The sequence below is a fragment of the Plodia interpunctella genome, chromosome 11 (genome assembly GCF_027563975.2).
Source record: "Plodia interpunctella isolate USDA-ARS_2022_Savannah chromosome 11, ilPloInte3.2, whole genome shotgun sequence".
Lineage (NCBI taxonomy): Eukaryota > Metazoa > Arthropoda > Insecta > Lepidoptera > Pyralidae > Plodia > Plodia interpunctella.
The window spans coordinates 7,769,847-7,789,309 of record NC_071304.1 but is presented as its reverse complement, the minus strand read 5'-3'; the positions used below and the strand labels follow the sequence as shown (position 1 = coordinate 7,789,309).

General features: G+C 35.0%; 1 protein-coding gene across 1 annotated transcript in view; it reads right to left on the bottom strand.

The window, feature by feature from the left end:
* Positions 1-19,463, bottom strand: part of LOC128673353 (ras-related C3 botulinum toxin substrate 1) — a 28,502-nt gene that overhangs the window by 4,759 nt on the left and 4,280 nt on the right. The window contains exons 2-5 of the mRNA XM_053751119.2: positions 2,678-2,749; positions 1,514-1,694; positions 819-953; positions 181-361 (exon numbers count right to left, since the gene is read on the bottom strand). Of these exons, the coding sequence (XP_053607094.1) occupies positions 203-361; positions 819-953; positions 1,514-1,694; positions 2,678-2,749 (547 nt within the window). The 3' untranslated portion in view covers positions 181-202. The remainder of the gene's footprint in view (positions 1-180; positions 362-818; positions 954-1,513; positions 1,695-2,677; positions 2,750-19,463) is intronic.

Below are 19,463 nucleotides of genomic sequence, written 5' to 3'. Positions count from 1 at the left end.
TAATTCTTGGAGTTCATTTAAAACTATCTAGGCCCTAACAAACAAACAAACAAACAAACAAACAAACAAACAAACAAACAAACAAACAAACAAACAAACAAACAAACAAACAAACAAACAAACAAACAAACAAACAAACAAACAAACAAACAAACAAAACAGGTAATCGAATAAACATACCATGTAACAGGCCTGTCTCTCATTACAGGATGGAACACTTCCGACTCCTGGACTTGATGGGCTGCGACGGACACAGCACGGCGCGGATCGCTTCGTCGAACACCGTCTTCAGCCCCTTTTGCGTTAGAGCGGAGCACTCTAGGTATTTCACCGCGGTGATTTCCTTCGCCATACCTAGACCCTGGAAGGAGAGGATTGTTCATCAATTTTTGTTGACTGAATGGATCTATGGAGGTCCATTTTTCCTGGACACATGACAAAGAAATCTCGGAAGAGGCGAAAAACACATGTCTTGGAGATCTTGGTCTAAATTCCTAAGTATTATTGGTGGACAGATATGTTGGTATGGCGAGCCATCAAATTGTTGCTACAGAGTACCAATAATTTACTGTACAGTACACCTGTGGGTATGACAAAGATGGGAAGACTTCGACATTGTCAAAGTAGCTGGAAAAGAATGGATGACAGTTGCCCAGGATAAATGGCGCTCGATGTAGGAGGCCTTTACGCAAATAGGGGTTCCAAGTTAATTTATTCACAACTTTATTTATTATTTATTTATCGATTGTACTACACAAAAAAATGTACATTCCTTTTTAAACTTACAAAATAAACAAACTTTTTTTATTTTATTATACCTGTGGGTATGTGATGGGTGCAAGCTTCTTGTCCTTGAGTTTTTCGATGGTGTCCTTGTCTTCGCGGAGGTCGAGCTTGGTGCCCACCAGGATGATGGGCGTCGACGGGCAGTGATGCCGCACCTCCGGATACCACTGGAATTCCAGATAACTTTGTTAACATTATTTCTTATATTTTTCATCATTAGCCATTTTAACACTGCTGTGGCACTGACCTAATAAGAAAGGCTTCACCCGCAAATACATACAAAAACACGTCGATTTACAAATAAAATGGTTACAAGGTAAATTTTTGCCTGATTGATGCACCCACTATCAGCAATATTTTGGTAGTTGCAGTTATATAATTCTACTAATATAAATGCAAAAGTTTGTGAGGATGTGTGTGTGTGTTTGTTAATCCTTCACGCAAAATCTGGACTGGACGGATTGTAATAAAATTTGGTACACCGGTAGAATATATCCTGGAATAACACATTGGGTACTTTTTATCCCGAAATAACTCAATTATAAACTAGCTGCGTCACAGGGCGAGTTTATTCCTAAATGTCTCTCATATATAGGTCGAATGATAACCTCCTGTAAAATACATAAATTACAATGTATTTTATGACAATAAAGGTAACGAATTAATATATCCCGTCGGCACAAAAGTTTAGAACGACGAGAGTCCCAGACGAAAGAAAAAAGGTTACCTTAGCCCGAACATTCTCGAATGAAGCAGGATTGACCAGGGAGAAGCATATGAGGAAAACGTCAGTCTGTGGGTACGACAGCGGCCGGAGTCGGTCGTAGTCCTCCTGACCGGCTGTATCCCATAGCCCCAGGTTGATGGGCTTGCCGTCCACCATCACGTTCGCTGAGTAGTTGTCGAATCTGAAATTAGATTTTTTTATATATTCGCAATTATCAGCCATTTTATTGGTTAATTTTTAACACGAACCTAGGGCTTTGGGGTTTCACAGTTCCGAATGTAACTGGGAAAACGAAAAGATGATTTGAGTCATTAGCTACTCCCCACTGCGGGTGCACTGACAGTACGCGCGAGCCCATTGGTAGGTTTAACGACTGAACCTTCTGAAGGGGATGGATGATTTTTTGGTTATCCATGTAATTACCGGCCACAGGCCATTGCGAAAATGTCCTTAGTACTAAAAATTAATAGCGCAGGCCGAGCGTTCGAACCACTGCGCGTGACATTATGAAAAAATGTTTTCAACCCCCCAATTCTGGTATTATACACTAGAATAATCAATCTTTGAATTATATATCAATAATAATTAATATACTGTATGTAATTACCACGTCCTAATCGGAGGATGATTAATGGCAAATGTATCATCATTCTTATTGGAGTTGTGTCCATACATTTTATACAACTGTGGTGAGATAGACAAAGACCGAAATAGTATATTGAGGTTTACGTTTTATGCTTTGTTTCGCCTACTGTATTACTAACGAATTGACTAAAAACTACTGATTATAACTAACTAGTTCAACAGACATATTTTTATTATTAAAAGAATACCGCGGCGTACTGCAAAACCATAATAAGCTTATATTATTATAAACACTAGATGTTGCCCGGGGCTTCACTCCCGTGGGAATCTTGAGATAAAATATAGCCTATAGCAATCTTGGATAATGTACCTTACTAATAGTCAAAGAATTTTTGAAATCGGTTCAGTAGTTTCGGAGATTACCCACCTCAAACATAAAACTCACAAATGCTTACCTCTATATAATAATAATATAGATGATTTGTATTGCAGAAAAATATGCCTTTAGTAAAATCTAATTAAGGAATTCAAACCAACATAGGGTTTATACTATAAAAAATGTATATAAAAACTACTTACACTGTAGGTATGTACTCTCCTGGGAAGGCATTTGTCGTGTAACTGATGAGAAGACATGTCTTACCGACGGCTCTGTGAACAAGGGAGATGAATTTTAAAATGTGACCTCTTTTGTACCAGAGATGCTGACTTAAGGAAAAAATGCACTTGGGCACGACTCTGGCGTAAGGATGCACCGGATGCAGCGGGGTTGTACTCTGCCTCGACATAAAAACGTTATTATATGCTATTATATGCTAAAAATCTATTAGAATTTTTAAACATGAAAAATATTGAAATAATATTTTTTAACAACTTTTCAATTTTCTCTCTTATTCTCAAATTCTCTCTTATTCTCTTACTCTTATTCAAAAAACGAAAATTATTTGGGCGTAGATGTATGTTACCAGTATTTCCAAAAATATTTGAATGTACTTTGGATAAAAGCAGAGCTATACCAATCATTCTAATGGCCCATATAAAATAGAGACATACAAAATTTATGTACTTATGTATATAATGTATAAGTAAATGAAAAAACACTGACACTTTATAATTATTTGCTAGTGAAAATACAGTGGAAAGCTACCAGTTATCTGTCAATGATACCATCTCTATTCACTGTTTTATAACTGTCATCGTAATAAACCTCCGGTTTACGACTTGAGTATTTCTTTATATCAAACCGGAGATTTGGCCTTAACAGCATTTGTATCTCACAGTGATAAGTATTATTTTAAAACTACATTTATTTACAAAAAAGCACTATATAGCCTTCATAACTAAAACGAATTTCTTGGACAAGATACGACAAATATGTTTGGTAAATGGAGTGCAGTAACACTGCAAGTTGAAGCTGCACTTTGGTTTGGTTTTCTTGTTTGACTGGTAAAAAAGCCTCCAGCCAGTTTACATGTTTTTCAAAAAGTTTAAAACATATTGAGCGTTTTGTGGTTTTCCCAGTTATTTTTAGCCCCAAAATGTCTGAGCCTAAGGTCCGCTTGTTGATTATCATCATTCATCATCGTCATCATTTCAGCCTCTTTGTGCCCACTGTGAGCATAGGCCTCTCTTCGCGTACGCCAACCTCCTCAGTCCTGGCGGCTTACTCTTAACGCGATCCTCTTTACGACATAAACTGAACTGCATCGGAAACTCGTAGCATCGACTTAATTTTTTCTATGAATGCGATTCATTTTAGGTTCCTAAATTGAACAAAAAGTTGATGGTAGGCCTGCTGTGCCTCTCTCATCCATGTACAATCTGCAACTTTCATTCGTGGTGTTGTGGCAGCTAGGTCGTATTCGTCGTTGTACAACTATAATATATTATAACTACAATGAATTATAATACAAGATGGCGTTCAATGTTTTCTAGCTTATTGCAATATAAATTACATAATTCCTGTGATCAGACCGACAGGAAACCAGGATTCTTAGAATATACATGCAGGTAATCCATTCTAATAAGCTAGTTCTATTCAGTGCCGCTGCCAGGTTCATTTCCCTAGACATTAGTTAATAGTCGTGATAAGAAAGCTGTTCTATGAAATCCGAAAAAAAAACATAATTTTATTTGGATCCTTTGGAATATTTTGATGTTACGCAAAACTTATGTTAGTTTCATACTGTTAAACAATATGTCTTCTTAATAGTCGTATTCCTCATGGCTGACGGTCGTGGTTCTTACGTGGAATGAAACACACAAAAATTTCTTGGCATTATTAATGGAGTGATTTGCCATTGCCTTCTTCATTTCACACATAAGTTAATAAGAATCAACCAGTGTGCAGGTTTCCTCACGATGTTTTCCTTCACCGGTAGCAAGTGGTGGAAGATGAAAACTACTACACATGAGTCAGATTGGTATACAAACTCATGTGGCACGAGTAGGATTCGAACCTGGGACCTTTCGATTCACAGGCGGGCGTCTTAACCATTACACCACCACCGCCTTATACACATAATAATATAATATATTAATTAAGTACATATTGTAATATGTACTTAATTAATAAACATGAACACAGATGACGATAAGTCAGTTTTGGATAATACTGCACAAATTTGACTTATCGTCATCTGTGTTCATGTTTATAAATTTCTCTTATTGTCTTTTTAATCTTATTGTGTGTGTAATCGCACAAGGGAAATCATAAAATTAATAAGGTTAATAAAAGTACATAATATGGTACAACTGTCTTAATCAACGCTTACTAACCTACGCTATATCCTGGAATATTAAAACCCAACAACGCAATATTGTCCTCACATTTCCAGGCACGTCTGGAGGTCAGAGTGCAATTTGAATCGGTCGAGTTTTATTGCAATGTATTCAACCCTCGTAGTGCAAGTACGGCATCCTGTCAGCACACTATTAGGGCTGTCGTATACCTTACTAGCTGATTATGAAAACAAATGTGGCATAGACATATAATTTATAGTAACAGCTTAAAGAGGTTAACTGGGTACAAGAGGTTACTCTTTGGTATCAGCTTTCTTTTTCCTCTACAATTTTCAAAAATAATTTTATAACAGCAACGTTGAAGTACCTACCCTGAAGTTAGATGATAAAAAAAGGTAAATTATTTTAGTTGCTGAGAGAAAAAACGACCGACTTTTTCCAGTAAAGAGTCTATTTATATAGAAACTAGAGAAGACAAATGAGACACAAAATCTGGTAACCCTACAGCACACGAATGAAGTGAAGGATCAGGCAGTGAATGCCCGCATTTAACCCGAGCTGGTAGCGTACATCTTTGATACGACATCCACGCACTTGTATATGCACATTGTAAAGAGCCGATAACTGATACAAATGACATTTTATTAACAAGCAAATTAGATTTGGCAATAAGACTTGGTTTAATTAATTTATATGAGTACTAAGGAAACAAAATAATATTATTTTCAAATAAAATTGTAGATAATAGATATATCCGTATGAGTGACACCGATTATTACGTAATATATATTGGAAAATGCTCCACCGACAAGAACAAAGTTCTTAAATTAATTGATGGTGAGTGAAGTAAGTGACGAAGAATACAATGAGAGACGACAGCTACTATCGTGAAGCATCGCATCTTCAAAACTACCCAAAATCTCAAAAAAAGCTACAGAATTAAAAATGTGGACGTTTTTAAACTATAATATTCTCACAAAAGATCAGGCTGAACATAAAAAGTACAGGTGAAACTCTTTTTCTGTTCTGCATGTGTATTATTTTGAATTTTCCTTTGCATTACAAGAATTCGTCATTAAAACCCATCATTACAGGATAGAGATCGAGTGCTCGATCAAAGTTATCGAGACTGAATCATCTTGTTACCATGAGTCCGTGACTCAGGAGGTCAAGGAAATATAAATATTTATGCTCTGATCTAAAACAATCGTCGCTGTGATTTACTCATCGATCATTGGAATCAATCGTTTTGATTTAAAAGCTATCAATTTTATTCGCTACTGGCGATATTCCTGTTTCCTAAATCAAGAGTTCTAAGCTAAGCATTTGGTGAAAACTAAGAGATGACCAAGATCAATCGGTTCCCGCATAGCATATTTAATTCTGCATCACATAAAATCTACGACGACTTTAAGCGATTATAAAATCTATTATAAAAATTAAAACATGTAGACGTGTCAGCAGACAACTTGAAATGATTGAACAGTTATTATCAAAGCCAACACAATCCAGATTATGAATGGTAAGAAATGGTAATCGGTTGACTCATTGGCTGTTAAAACTTATATGGCCATAACGTGCCGTATCAACTTTTGCAAGTTAAATCCATTGTGAGGTATCACAACTTTGCTGCGTCGTCATGTATAGGTACAGCTTATTTCTTGTTACATATTCATTTCGGTTCTGTATTAAAAATTTTGCACACGCAAGTCGAATAATCATCGATATAAGACAAATGATAATCTAACTATCGTTTCCATGGCAGCTGAGCCTTGATCCATTCATGTCCTATACAACAACCGCAACAACTTCAATAAAATATTAATTGTTGATAATTATCCTAATGCTAAATGTCACCAGTCACCACCATATGTCACTCAGCCGCTGAACGCAAATCACACAGCGGGAGAGGACTATAAATAGCTGTATAGTAGTAGCTAGTAGCGTGCCATTCTTCGCGCACGAGACGTATCGTCATTCCAATTCTCACGCCTGCCATTCTTAATTTTTACGATTTGTTTACAGAAATTGTCTATTTGTTTAGTTACATTGGTCTATTCTTCGCTTAGGCAATTTTTCTGACTCCGAAACTTTAAAGGGTCTACAATATAACAGGCGTTTAATAAGTGGTTTACGTGTAGGTTTTATCCAGGGTTTATTTTAATGAAACGTTATTTCCGAATGTTATATAGTTATCTTTACATGTAACCCATGATTAATCTGAAATGATTGAGACCAACAAACTGTGAATTCATGATGACTGTGTATCAAACAAATACCAATAATACGTGATAAAGAAGGCCGTTGTTATAGTTTCTGTTCTTACCTTGATTAAAATTTAGAGGTTCTTGCGCCATCGACTATTGGGCGCCATTTTGACCATAAACCGATCCAACTTGCCACGAACCGATATTAATATGTTTATTTTTATTATAGTATCATTATATACTGTAAACTGAAAAACTTCTTGTTTTAAAATGAAAAAAATTGTGATAGTAAATAAAAATAAAGATCTTACGAAACAATACAAATTGTGCACAAAAGAAATTACGAAATATTTTCTTCATAAATCACCTAATTTAAAAGTATATTTAACTAAATAATTTTGTACAATCTAGGCGGCTCTTCAATAAGAAAGCGGTCCTTTGACATATATAAAAGCGCATAAATAATGCATAAACACGGGAAGAAACAAAGATATGGCGTCTAGACTTTATATTACAACAGTACAAGTCGATAGTTGAAGGGCTGCATAAAACATGACACACGATACTTTAATACCTCAACCATGAATGCAAAACTTCAATGGTACTATTGATTAGATGAAGTTACAAATAATATTGAGCGACGTTGCATACATGCAGATTTTTTCCGATTTTTTTTTACATTTAGAAGATTGAGATCTTGACTGGTAAGTTAATCAAGAAATAAAACAACAAAAGAAATCGTTTAATAGATTACCTCAGCAATGGTGTAAGACAAAACAAACGTGTTTGTGTTTCATAATAACAGATTACAGTCACATAGCAAACAGCTTGTGGAAACACAGTCGAAACTTCCTACAAAAAGATTAAATCGTATGACGCACATTCTGTAGAGATTGTGAGGGCTGACTCAATGAAACTACATCTGGTTCTATGAGAAAATAAGGAAGGCCATTAAAATTAAATACATTCCGACTGACCGATGATGCATACACAAAAAATGAGGTTAAGTTTGACAACAGAAATAAAAATGGTAACGTAATTACCAACCGGGTAGAAAGATCTATTATAATAATCAAATATCTTTATCACTTGATTAAAATAATAGAACTTTCTAGAAACATTGTGAGAAATCCAAATAGTCTTTTGACTATACGGATTTTCTAAAATGTGTTTAATATAGTTGATTATAAATTACCCTATTGTTATGATGTGCCATATTTCCAAATACTTAAATGTAAACTAGTCGAGAAAGCTAAATGTAATATTTTGTAACCGTGTAAATACGGGGACGATGGCAAATTAATTATAATAAGATATAATCAAGAATAACAAGCAACGACAGCTATTCCAGACTCCGATTAGGGAAGGACCACCCATAAATTTATCAAGCTAATCCCGATAAGGCGCACAGTACAGATAGAATAAAAGACACATTTTTCCTCATTTCCTTACTGAAAAATGTTAAAAAGAGAAACAAATTGCCACAAAAATATATATATAATAAATAATTTTTAGTCGTCGTTTTTTCGTATTTCGTGGTCCAGTATAGCCCATATGGCTGTCTGTGTCACTGTTGCCATATTTTGAGGTGTTTGGGGAGACAGTTACTAGTAAATTTTTGTTTATCTCTCAATTAAGTATTGCTCCAACTCGACATAAATGGCAATGAAATAAACGTTGGTATTACAAGAAGATGTGTTTAAAAATACTTAGTCGATAAAAATCTCGCATTACTAGCTCGGCACCCCAAGTACAATATAACTGCGGTTGCATTAAAATCATTTTCCCAGAAGTGTAGTCGCCAGATCTCATTCATTCGTGTCTGTTAAGGATGCGGGGTCAACGACCGCTCTGACGGACTGTTTAATCGAATTCACTCTTGACTTAAAAAAATAAGGTTCCCTTCGATTTGACATCACGGTAAATTTACGTTTCTGCAAAAGCTTGGAAGTCAAGATGCACAAATGCACGCAAGCTTGATAGTTTTATGATCATGACAGTCATAAAAAAATAAGAACAAAGACGTGATGAAACACAAAAGGTGAAATTAATGGGGTACCTTTATTTTGTACAATCTAACTTGTTCTTTGGCATAGTTAGCGGGTTTTGCAAAAAATGTTTTGGCATAATAAATTAATAAATAGGTCTAAGGTATAACTGATTTTTGACATACGGGTAAAAGTGGCATAATTTAACTTTTAGGTTAGGTTAGTTATACTTCAAATAATTGTGCGTTAACGTTAACGTTAAACGTTATGCTTCAGTCAGTAATACAGTATGCTAATATTACATTATGGCTTAAATTTAATGCTTTTTATAGATAGAGACGAAATTAATACAATAAAACTTTTATTAATCCACTTGATCGTTAACAAAGGAGATGGTAATTCAATCGAGTTAGCAACGAATCTCGTAAGTGGCCGGGAAGCCGCCAGTCCCTTCATAATAGAATGTAGTATGCGAGGTATGCTAATTTCATTTAAATTTCAATTACGACGTCACTCAGCCGCTGTCGAGTTTCAGGGGTATTATGTAGTTCATGACTACATATAATGACCATAAAATATTCCATTATATTAGTTGCTTGGGCGAGATTACAAACTTCTCTTTTGTGCGTCCCGAAAGAATAGGTTTAAATCTTGGTCTAACCGAAGTTTAAGCTTTTTTCATACGTATGTAAATAAAAATATTTTATCATACTCCCAAAGATGCTATTGCAAAAACCGATTGATTTTGATTCAGATCAATCAACATGTCTAATTGTCATAGAAGGAATTTGCAATCTTGAGCAACAGGTAAATCTAGAATCTAGATTAAGATGAAGATATAATTTCAATGACAAAGCATGTTGAAAAAGATTCCCAATCTTATTACAGGATTAACTCCAGTACAATAAAGTAAATATTCACGAGAAACCTGACACACCCAGCTCTGTGAACTCTATCTGTGCTACACAATAGCTCAAGTAAAACAAAGTTGTGAGCAAACAGATTACCAAGACTTTGAACAGAACTACTGCTATTGTGTTACAAGACAAGCAAGCAACGAAGGATCCAACTTAACTTATGCAAAAGCACGATATTACATTGTATTATTATACAAATTGGATGTGTAATGATTCTGGACGTGTTTGGGAAATTTTTGGTCGCGTTGTACACGTCGTCCACGTAATCTACACTTACTTGTAAAAAATCGGCAATGCACAAATTGCGATCAGTCAGTGTATGTGTACTCTAAAATATCGCACCTTATTTCTTCCCGTAACTTTAGATAGATGATGAATAAAAAAAACATCCGTAAATAACCTAAAAAATAAATAAAAAATCATAGATCGAAGAACAAAATTAAATGTTTCATTAATAAGTTGTGTTACTTAATTCAATTAATTATATGTGTTATTTGAACATCCAATATTACATAATTTCGATACGATACAAACGTATCGAAATTTGGATATCATTACCTACATTACTAATTTGATATGTATTTCGTTGAATTACCAATACTATTTCATTTTATTTGCATCTGACTAAGGATCACATACTCAATGGTACCTTAACAAGATAATAAACAGTAGCAAGATTCCAAATAGTGCATGGAATTTATTACAAAGTCAAAGGCAGAAAATTCAGCTATCTGTAATCAGGCAAGCTGAGCCAAGAGCTCGCTTGGAAACTGAAAAGTTCGACGTTGAACACGGGAAACCAACATTCTTTATATGTTTGTCTAGACACTTTGATAGTCCCCGTTATATTGCATATTGATCTAAAATATTTTTGGGAAGTCATCAAATAATAAAAACGTAACATTTTTTTATTTATCCATTGGATTAGCATAAGGTTTACGTAACATTTTACAGTTTCAGTTTTGGTCCACATTCCGAAATCAGGTTTAAGTTACATGATTACGTCGTGTCAAAAGGGAAGATTCTGACCAATTCAACCCTATTTCGCCCAACAAACCCCGACGTGTGGCTTTTAATAATTTTGTATTCAATCGACTAGCGCGCGAGAAACGGAAAATACCGACATAGAAACGGAATGGAAGCTCGTACAGTCAGAAAACATCAACATTACTATTACAAATTCGCTTCTATTATTGTTGCATAGGTAGGTAGGATGTAGGGATCTTGACATGCGGTTGCCTGTACACGGGCCTATTTATCGACATAGCGTATAATATCACGCGAAATATTTCTCGCACGCTTTCCGGTCGGTGCCCGAGTGTCATTGTTACCAAACCACCCACCTATATTTAATCGTTTTCCTTTTGTTTCTCCTCGATCGATTATAAAAAGAACAATGGCATTGCAAACACGCTTTCGAGTTACGAAGTCAATTTTCGTGGCGTATCGCATTCAAAAAACTTTACTATTTATTGTAAGCCTGCCATTTCTGATGTCATTGTTTTGCAAAATGTCGGACGGCAGCTGACTCGGATCGGCGAGTTATGTAATCGGATATGGAATAAAACAACAGATGATTCCAAATTCACGTGGGTGGCGCAAATATCACATTTCATACTAAAAGCAACAGTAGGTACACCATATCACTAATTTATAAGGCAAAAAATTTTAGAGAAGTCTTTCCCTTAGGTGCTGATTTCTGAAGTCACCTTAGAGATATTTAGTTAAGTTTGGAATTAAGATAAATTAACACTCTTATTGCAGACGACGTCATGTAATGATTCCAAGGCGGGTTTAAAAAGTATAAAAATAGAAGTTAACATTATTCGGGTATACAAGCGTCTGTTGCAGAGTTGACGCAAATGCGCACTCCAGGGATCACTAACTTTGCTAAACCGCGGTTGGGAAATTTCTAATTATTTTTTTTCATTACCTAATCGTATTACTAAGAAGCTCTGTAGATTAAATTTGAGTAGTAATTTTGTAAGAAGTTCCCCTAACAATAATTACACAAAAACAAAAAGCTGTATGAATAATATTACACATCTACAATTTAAACTTATTTTAGGTAGACGTAGTGTTTAAGATCCTATGGAAGTGGAGCAATGGCAAACATAGTACCTATACAAATACTTCGTAGTACAGGTGATTGAAGGGCTTAGACAGTGGGGGATTTCATTGCAGAGGAAATCCCTGGAATTAATATGATAAATTCTAAAAAACACATTGACGTAATAGACCAATATAAAGTCAAAGTTGATAACTACAATATGCTATGTTGATAAGTGAGAGTTGAAATGAAAGCTTATCTTATCAACCTTGATAATAACATATGGAAAACTGCTGATATAAAACTGTTATCATTTTTGCATCCAATAAATGTACAATCCACTGACATAGATCCAAATGAATCATATTAAAGTACTATGTTTAAGTTGGTATGACTGGATATGACTCACGCACGAATTAAGTTCTACTAAGAAGAGTTATAAAAACAAATTAAATGTTTTTAAAAGGCTAGTGCACACCAAATTTCAATTCTATAGGACAAGTGGAAGTAGGTGCGAAAGATTTGATTCCAGACGAACAAACATCGAAACTCATGTGAGATGAAACTAAATAAAAGCTCGTATCTAAACTACTGCGGCCAAAGCAAGGGAAGCAATAAAAAATCCTAATTAACGATCACACGGGCGTTTCAGAGAGCCCGTTACATTTCGCGTGGGTGTGTTAACCATTCCGGTGAACTTTGTACACGGTGAACTAATTAGTCACTCGTTAGTACTTGAAGGGTAAACAGGGCTATAGTGTGTACCTTGTCTCTAGCCATAGAATTAGTAATAAAGATATAGAATTGTCATCACATAGTGTAATTTATCGCGCCCATATACCAAAAAGTCAACAGGCGCTTACACTCATTCGAAGCAAATTTCTATTCAAATTTTCAATTTATGTTTGTACTGATTCTCATTGTCGTATGAAATGTAGCAAATGGCGTTTCTGATTCTATATTACTCCCATTTCTGTGTATGTAGCCTTAGTACACTGTGTATATAGATAAGGTTAAAAGATACTTGTTTTGTGGACCAAGGGTTGCAAGTACTGTAATACTGACTGCCTTTTATTAGCACGGTTATATTGGCAGCCTCAATCTAGTGTTGAGTGTGTTTGTGTCTTTATTAGATATGCTTTATGAAACTTTCATTATTGCAAACAATAAATTCTGAACTTGCCCTGAATTTTTTAATAATTTAAGGAAGTTCACAGCAATAGAATTCGCCTTTTGATTATCAATACATCGTTTACGAAAGCACGATTCACTTACAAATCAGATTCAGCTGGATTCGAGGTCGAATATTTTTTGATGTATATCTAGAGCAAATCGTTTAAAAATATCCTATGAGAGCGAGACATTGCGGCGTGTTACTGGAGTTTCAAATGGAAATAAGAAATCGATTTGGAATAATAAATTCAAAAGAGACGCGAACAACAGATAACACAGTGAAAACCGGATAGGTAAATCGGTGTTTATAATTTTGTAAGGAAGTGGTTAATCTTAACTATAGTATAGGTAGTCTGAACTCAAAACCTAGATCACAGCTATTAATTAATCATACCAGCGTATTAGGCTAGAATCACAAGTAGTCACATTATGTAGAAATGAGTAAATATCGTGTAGGAACAAAATACCTGTACGTTGATAGAAGCCTCCTAATCCTATCCAAACTAGATCTCAAAACAGTTAGCAAAATCAATCGTACAGCGCGGTACTATTTCCAATTCAATCGAAATTCAATCAAAGGAAAGATACAATATGCGCTACCAATGCAACGTAAACCTATACGTCCTCGTTGGCCCCGAAGCTGCACCAGGAAACGGGTCAGAACAAGAATTGGGGCAGAATAGTAATTACTTACACGCTAGGGGTACCCGGCAGAGCTGAAACGGCTTTGTAAGGATATAGGTACCTGTCACGGGTTGTTGAGCAATCCCTTACGCCTCTTGTTTTACTGATTCCATAGAATAATATTATACCTCGTGATGTAGTAAGGATAGTTAGTTTGAATACTCGTATATTGTTTTGGACGATAAATATGTCGGATAGTCTTCGTTCTATCTTTTTAATTAGAGATTTTCTTTTTAATTCTGGTCTTATCTTCTGTCGAAAAATCACTTATTTATTGCGAAATCTTTCTACTCAACACGTAAATTTGGTATAAGCGGAAATTGAAACAACATTAAGCCGTAGATTAAGTAATTTGAGCTCGGATCGACTCTCCAAAGGCAATTTGCCTCTAGCTCTGGGCAGTTTCATGTCAGTCGGCGAATGAAGTTCATTACGCTAATTATATCACCCGCTCCAGCTAATTGGCTTAGTATAGTGAAACTTAGAGGGGCGATTGTACCTATAATATGGACGATTTAATTATTCTATGTTAATCATCAATGGATACGTCGTCGTGTCCATTGAAAATCTATAACCGAGTGCCTTGTCCCATGTTAATTAATATAGATAGGAAGTTCCAAAGCACTACGCAGCTGTTATTTTATACGAAATTATAACCCACATTCCATAATATGTTAGTATGGCAGATTTTAACTTAGACTAATCGTATAGCTATCTACCCTTGAATAATCACACACACCGCGATTTCTAAAAAATAATGCGGGCCACAATTTATAACACCACTATTATCATACCCGCCGATTGAAATTCATTTAACGATATTCAAACGTAATTCTTGTAGCGGTAAAATATGCGGAATCTCTCGATTTTCTTCTTGATGTGAAAACACAGCTGCAGATGTTTACTCTTTAGATGGTGATTGGACAAACATTTCTAAAACACCAGTAATGTGGAATAACCACCAATCCGCATTGAACACGTGTGGTGGGTCATGGCCCAACCTCCTTATAGCCAGCAAATTAATAGTGCATAGCATAGTGGAACAAATAAAAATGGCTAATGATGAATGTGGTATTACTGTTTAAACTGTAATAGTTCAATCAATTTTTAAATAGAAAAACCAATGAGATTTTATTCAAAAATATGGGTGCCAGTATCCCAATTGTATTAAGATTGTTAGCGCTACCCGTCTGCTCCTGTAACCTTATAGGGTCGGGATCCTCCGGTTATTGCCAGTTAAACCCAATACGTACACACTACAGCACGTCAAGTCATCCCAAATTGACCTCTATGTCTTGGTAATATTTCACAAATCACAACGATATTCTGCACACCAGACCAACCGGTTCTGTTCTGAGGGGATGCCAAGGTTGCACGTGTTTCAGAACCTGATTTTATTAGCAAGTCCTTGATTTTATACGTTCCTGATACACACAAATTGTTTAAGAAACCTCCTATTTTTACGTGAATATGGATAGTGCATCGTTTCTTTTCCATTATTAAGCAATATGGGCAATATTTCTTGCGTTAATTATAACCTAGCTGACGCATTTACTGCGGCTTTAGTATTCAATCAAATTCAAGTATTTTCAGTCCAGCATTTATTCCATCTTGTATTTCTATACTTAACCGTGTTTAAGAAACATAATAATGCGTTATGCTTCACAAAGTACATATGATAATACTTAATGACACACTTATTTAAGTCGCCACAGTGAATGACCATTCCCACGATGAGCTTGATTCTTTGTGATTGATGTATTATTTTCTTGTTGGGGTCTCATGAACGTTGTATACTTTGAGGGCTATTATGCATGACACATCGCCACCGTGGGAGACATTAGAAAGGTGTAGTATAGTTACATCATCTGATACTATCTTTATAGTTTAGTATAACACTTGTATCCTTTTTCCACGTTAGGCTTTTAATTGGCAGTAAAAAATTGCACTTGGTGCTCACAGGAAGATGCGAGGGGAGTTACATAGTTATTCTAATTCCACTCTTACGTAACTGGTCTGGAACAATTTTAAGGGTGCTCAAATACGAGTTTTTGTAAGCAATTAGTAAAGAGGAACCTGAACCCTGATGCTTTATGAGATCCGGGACATGATCCGATCTTTATGATTTATCCGGGAAAATCAAATGCGAGAGTGAGAGAGATGTACCTTTTTGCAAAACATATATATAAGACTTTGTTAAGGCGTATATTTGTTATCTTGTTTAAGGGCGACTGCTAGATCCATAACAGTTGAATACCAATTCTAGTTATCGATAAACATGATCAAGCGATATCTACCAATCCAATACACTCGAGAGCTGGGAGAAAAGCAATCCAGGATGACTTTAACGAGGTTTATGATGAAGCGTGGCGGCTTGACGACCATAACTGCAGGAAACGTAAAACATTACATAGTTTCTATTTACCACATACTTAGAAAACTATGTTTTATTATTCATTTGTTTTAAAGACTGTTGTTTACTAAGAAGTTGTTGTTGATTTCAACGTAGCATGTTGACTGTTTCATAAAATAAATTAAACTGATTAAAATATTTAGCGGCGTAGACAGGATCTAATTGAGAAAAAATCGCAGAGTAGGATTTTATGGACCTGATCAGTTCCATAACTCCTAGATATGCGAAAGTATGCATTAAAAATATAATACATTCGAATTAATATTAAGTAATATATAATACATAAATAATAATTTTTATATATATATATATATATGTATATATATATATATATATATATATATATATATATTAATATAGATATACATAAGTTGAAATAATACATTTGAACGAACAACTAAGATTTAATGCAAAATCGTCAAGGATAGTAAGAGGGAAAATGAAATTGTATCTGTATCTGGAAATTACTAACATCGGTATCCTGTTCACGAACATATGTAAATATTTGATTTAAAATAATGATTTCCATCAGTAATTGGCAGTTTACGAAACTCCTATAATAATGATTTCTTTATTTTCTCAATCTATCAACGTTATTTTTTATTTTACGCTCGCCCCAAATTCCTATTCGACCCTATATTGGTGCTGTCTACCACTTAATTAGTCCAATCGGTTTTGTCGAGTGTAAAGCCGATCTATTCGTCATTGGATAATTTGATTTGAAAATCCAGCCACTGTCATGCGGGTGCAAGCACTCTTTTCTGAATGAAATCCTGGTTTCAATGTAGCTAAAATTTAATGGAACATTTTTTTTCTTGTTAGTTTACACAGACTTTATCATTCAACTATTTTTATGGAAACATTTTGCATTAGTTAATGATTTGTTTTAAAAAATCGAGTTTAATTTTTCGCTCTACTCGGTCAGTTTGAAAATCGATTACCAAGAAGTCCTAGACATATCGATTCCGATGCAACTATCACAATTCGCGATTGATTCAGTTGAGCTATGATAAGCACCTAGCACAGTTTATCTTACTATCTCAGCCATGGTAATGATAGCTTTATGTTTACGGTCTTACGGCACTCTACCACGCTTAATAAACCAAGAACAGAGCAAATTGCTAGTAGCTTTATCAAATACCTAGCTTTTGATCTACATTGACGCTTAGATTATGAAAAACTCGTGCATTGAGGTAGATTTCCATTGGGAGATCATAATGTACAAATACTTTTGTTTCTTGCGGACTTCACTTTGAATCTTTGCCTGTTAATGCATTCTGATCGAGATTCTAAAACAGTAACCGGCTCTAACGTTAATCCAGCGGCTAGATTAGAATCAATTGAATAACTGACCGATCGTTACAAATCCAGGCTTAAGTATAAAGAAAATACAAAATCTAATTTCTCTTTCTAATTTCTTATTCCCAACGTAACCTTGACATGATGTTCAGAATAAAATCAGCTTTCACTTTCGGAAGTTTGAATGTGAAGAGGCGATAACAAGTCGACACCGTTTAGACCTAGTCAGATTATTGACAATCGTGAGTTCATTACCATCTATATTGAACGTGGAAAGAAATCTGAACGTTGGTTCATTAAAACAGGTGATGCCTTAAGACATTACAGTGATGGCTGCTAATATGAGCTTTGCACCAACGCTAAGAAACAGAAATAAACGACTAAGACTTACGTCGATTCAGCGAATTTTCGCGCCGATAGCGTAAGTCATTGGCATTAAGTGAAATTGCAGACAAAGAATCAAAACAAATAAATGCACAAAAAGCTTTATTTCGACGATATTGCTATTTTCGGCAATCCAAATAAAAGAACCAAAAACCTTGTATTTGAGGGTATTTAATAGATGAACAAGATAAATCCTTCGCCTCAATGGATCATGAATAAAAAATAACCGAAATAAAATCGCCATGTTCGGATCGCCATCGGATATTCATCAAAAAAAGAAATACATTGCGATTTCCAATTTCCGTCTCAATAGTTGCTAGTCCCAGGTAAAAAATGTGTGCCTTAGTTTCTGCAAAAACGCGAATTTGCGAAAATGCGCGCCTCACTGCGACAGTGTATGAAATTTGACTTATGCTGTGACATTTAGCATAGCAATTCATCGACGGGGTCTAAATTCAGAATTCTATGACCTGCCCGTTGAAATGTGAAACAGAGGGCAAACTTTGGCCTTGAAATAAACATACGTCTTTGTTTTAGAAGGTTAATTAGTAAATGCTTTTAATATCGATAAAGAGGTAACTTAACACGTAGTATAAAACTTACCTGAATTCCTTCATTTAGATTTTTCGGGCTTTTAGAGGAAAAAATGTATTCTCTCTTCTAACTTTATTAAGATTAAATTAACAAAGTCCTCATCATTTTGAAACAGTTAACAATACTGAGATAACAGTTTCACACACTTCAAAATCGACTCCATCTACTCACTCTCATCATCAGCGTGAACAAAGAACTGATGATGATGAGTCATCAGATCGGGATGATGAAGATTCATCATCTTGCTGCCATGCCAAGCGATAAAGCAGACGAATGCGTTGGTTTCTCGCCATTAAAATTGGATTACGACACAAATTACGAGGACGGATCTGACCTTATGATAGGTGGTCTTTTAGACTGTCAACAATATCAAGAAGAAATGGTGTTTGATGAGGGCGAGGTTCACGTAATGTTCCTTAAAATGGTTGACGATGAAGGAAATACATACATTTCTAATGAAAATGATTTGTCTGATGTACCATTTGAAATTATTATTAATATTTTGGAAGACCCCATTCTCACAAATAAGGGCAAAGGAATCTACTACATATTTAATACATCTGTTGACGTTTATGAGAAATAAACATAAATATTACTTAAAACAAGTTATAATAAGAGTTCCTATTCAGTTATGTTTTCTAATATGTGAACAATAAAGCGTTTCCTTTGAGTTATTTGTTATAATTTCGTACACGTAACACCCGTTACAAATGCATGTAACGCCTGTTACAAATATTCATATGCATAAAATTTAAAATTTCCTCTATTTTTTCTTTTACGAATGCTATGCTAATTGTTTATTTAGTATATTATCGTCTGAAGTCAATATTTATTAATTATTCAAGCAATATTCGTAGAAATTTGCATTTCAGTCCGACTACTACAGAGTAGGAGGCAAAATCATGTAACGCCCG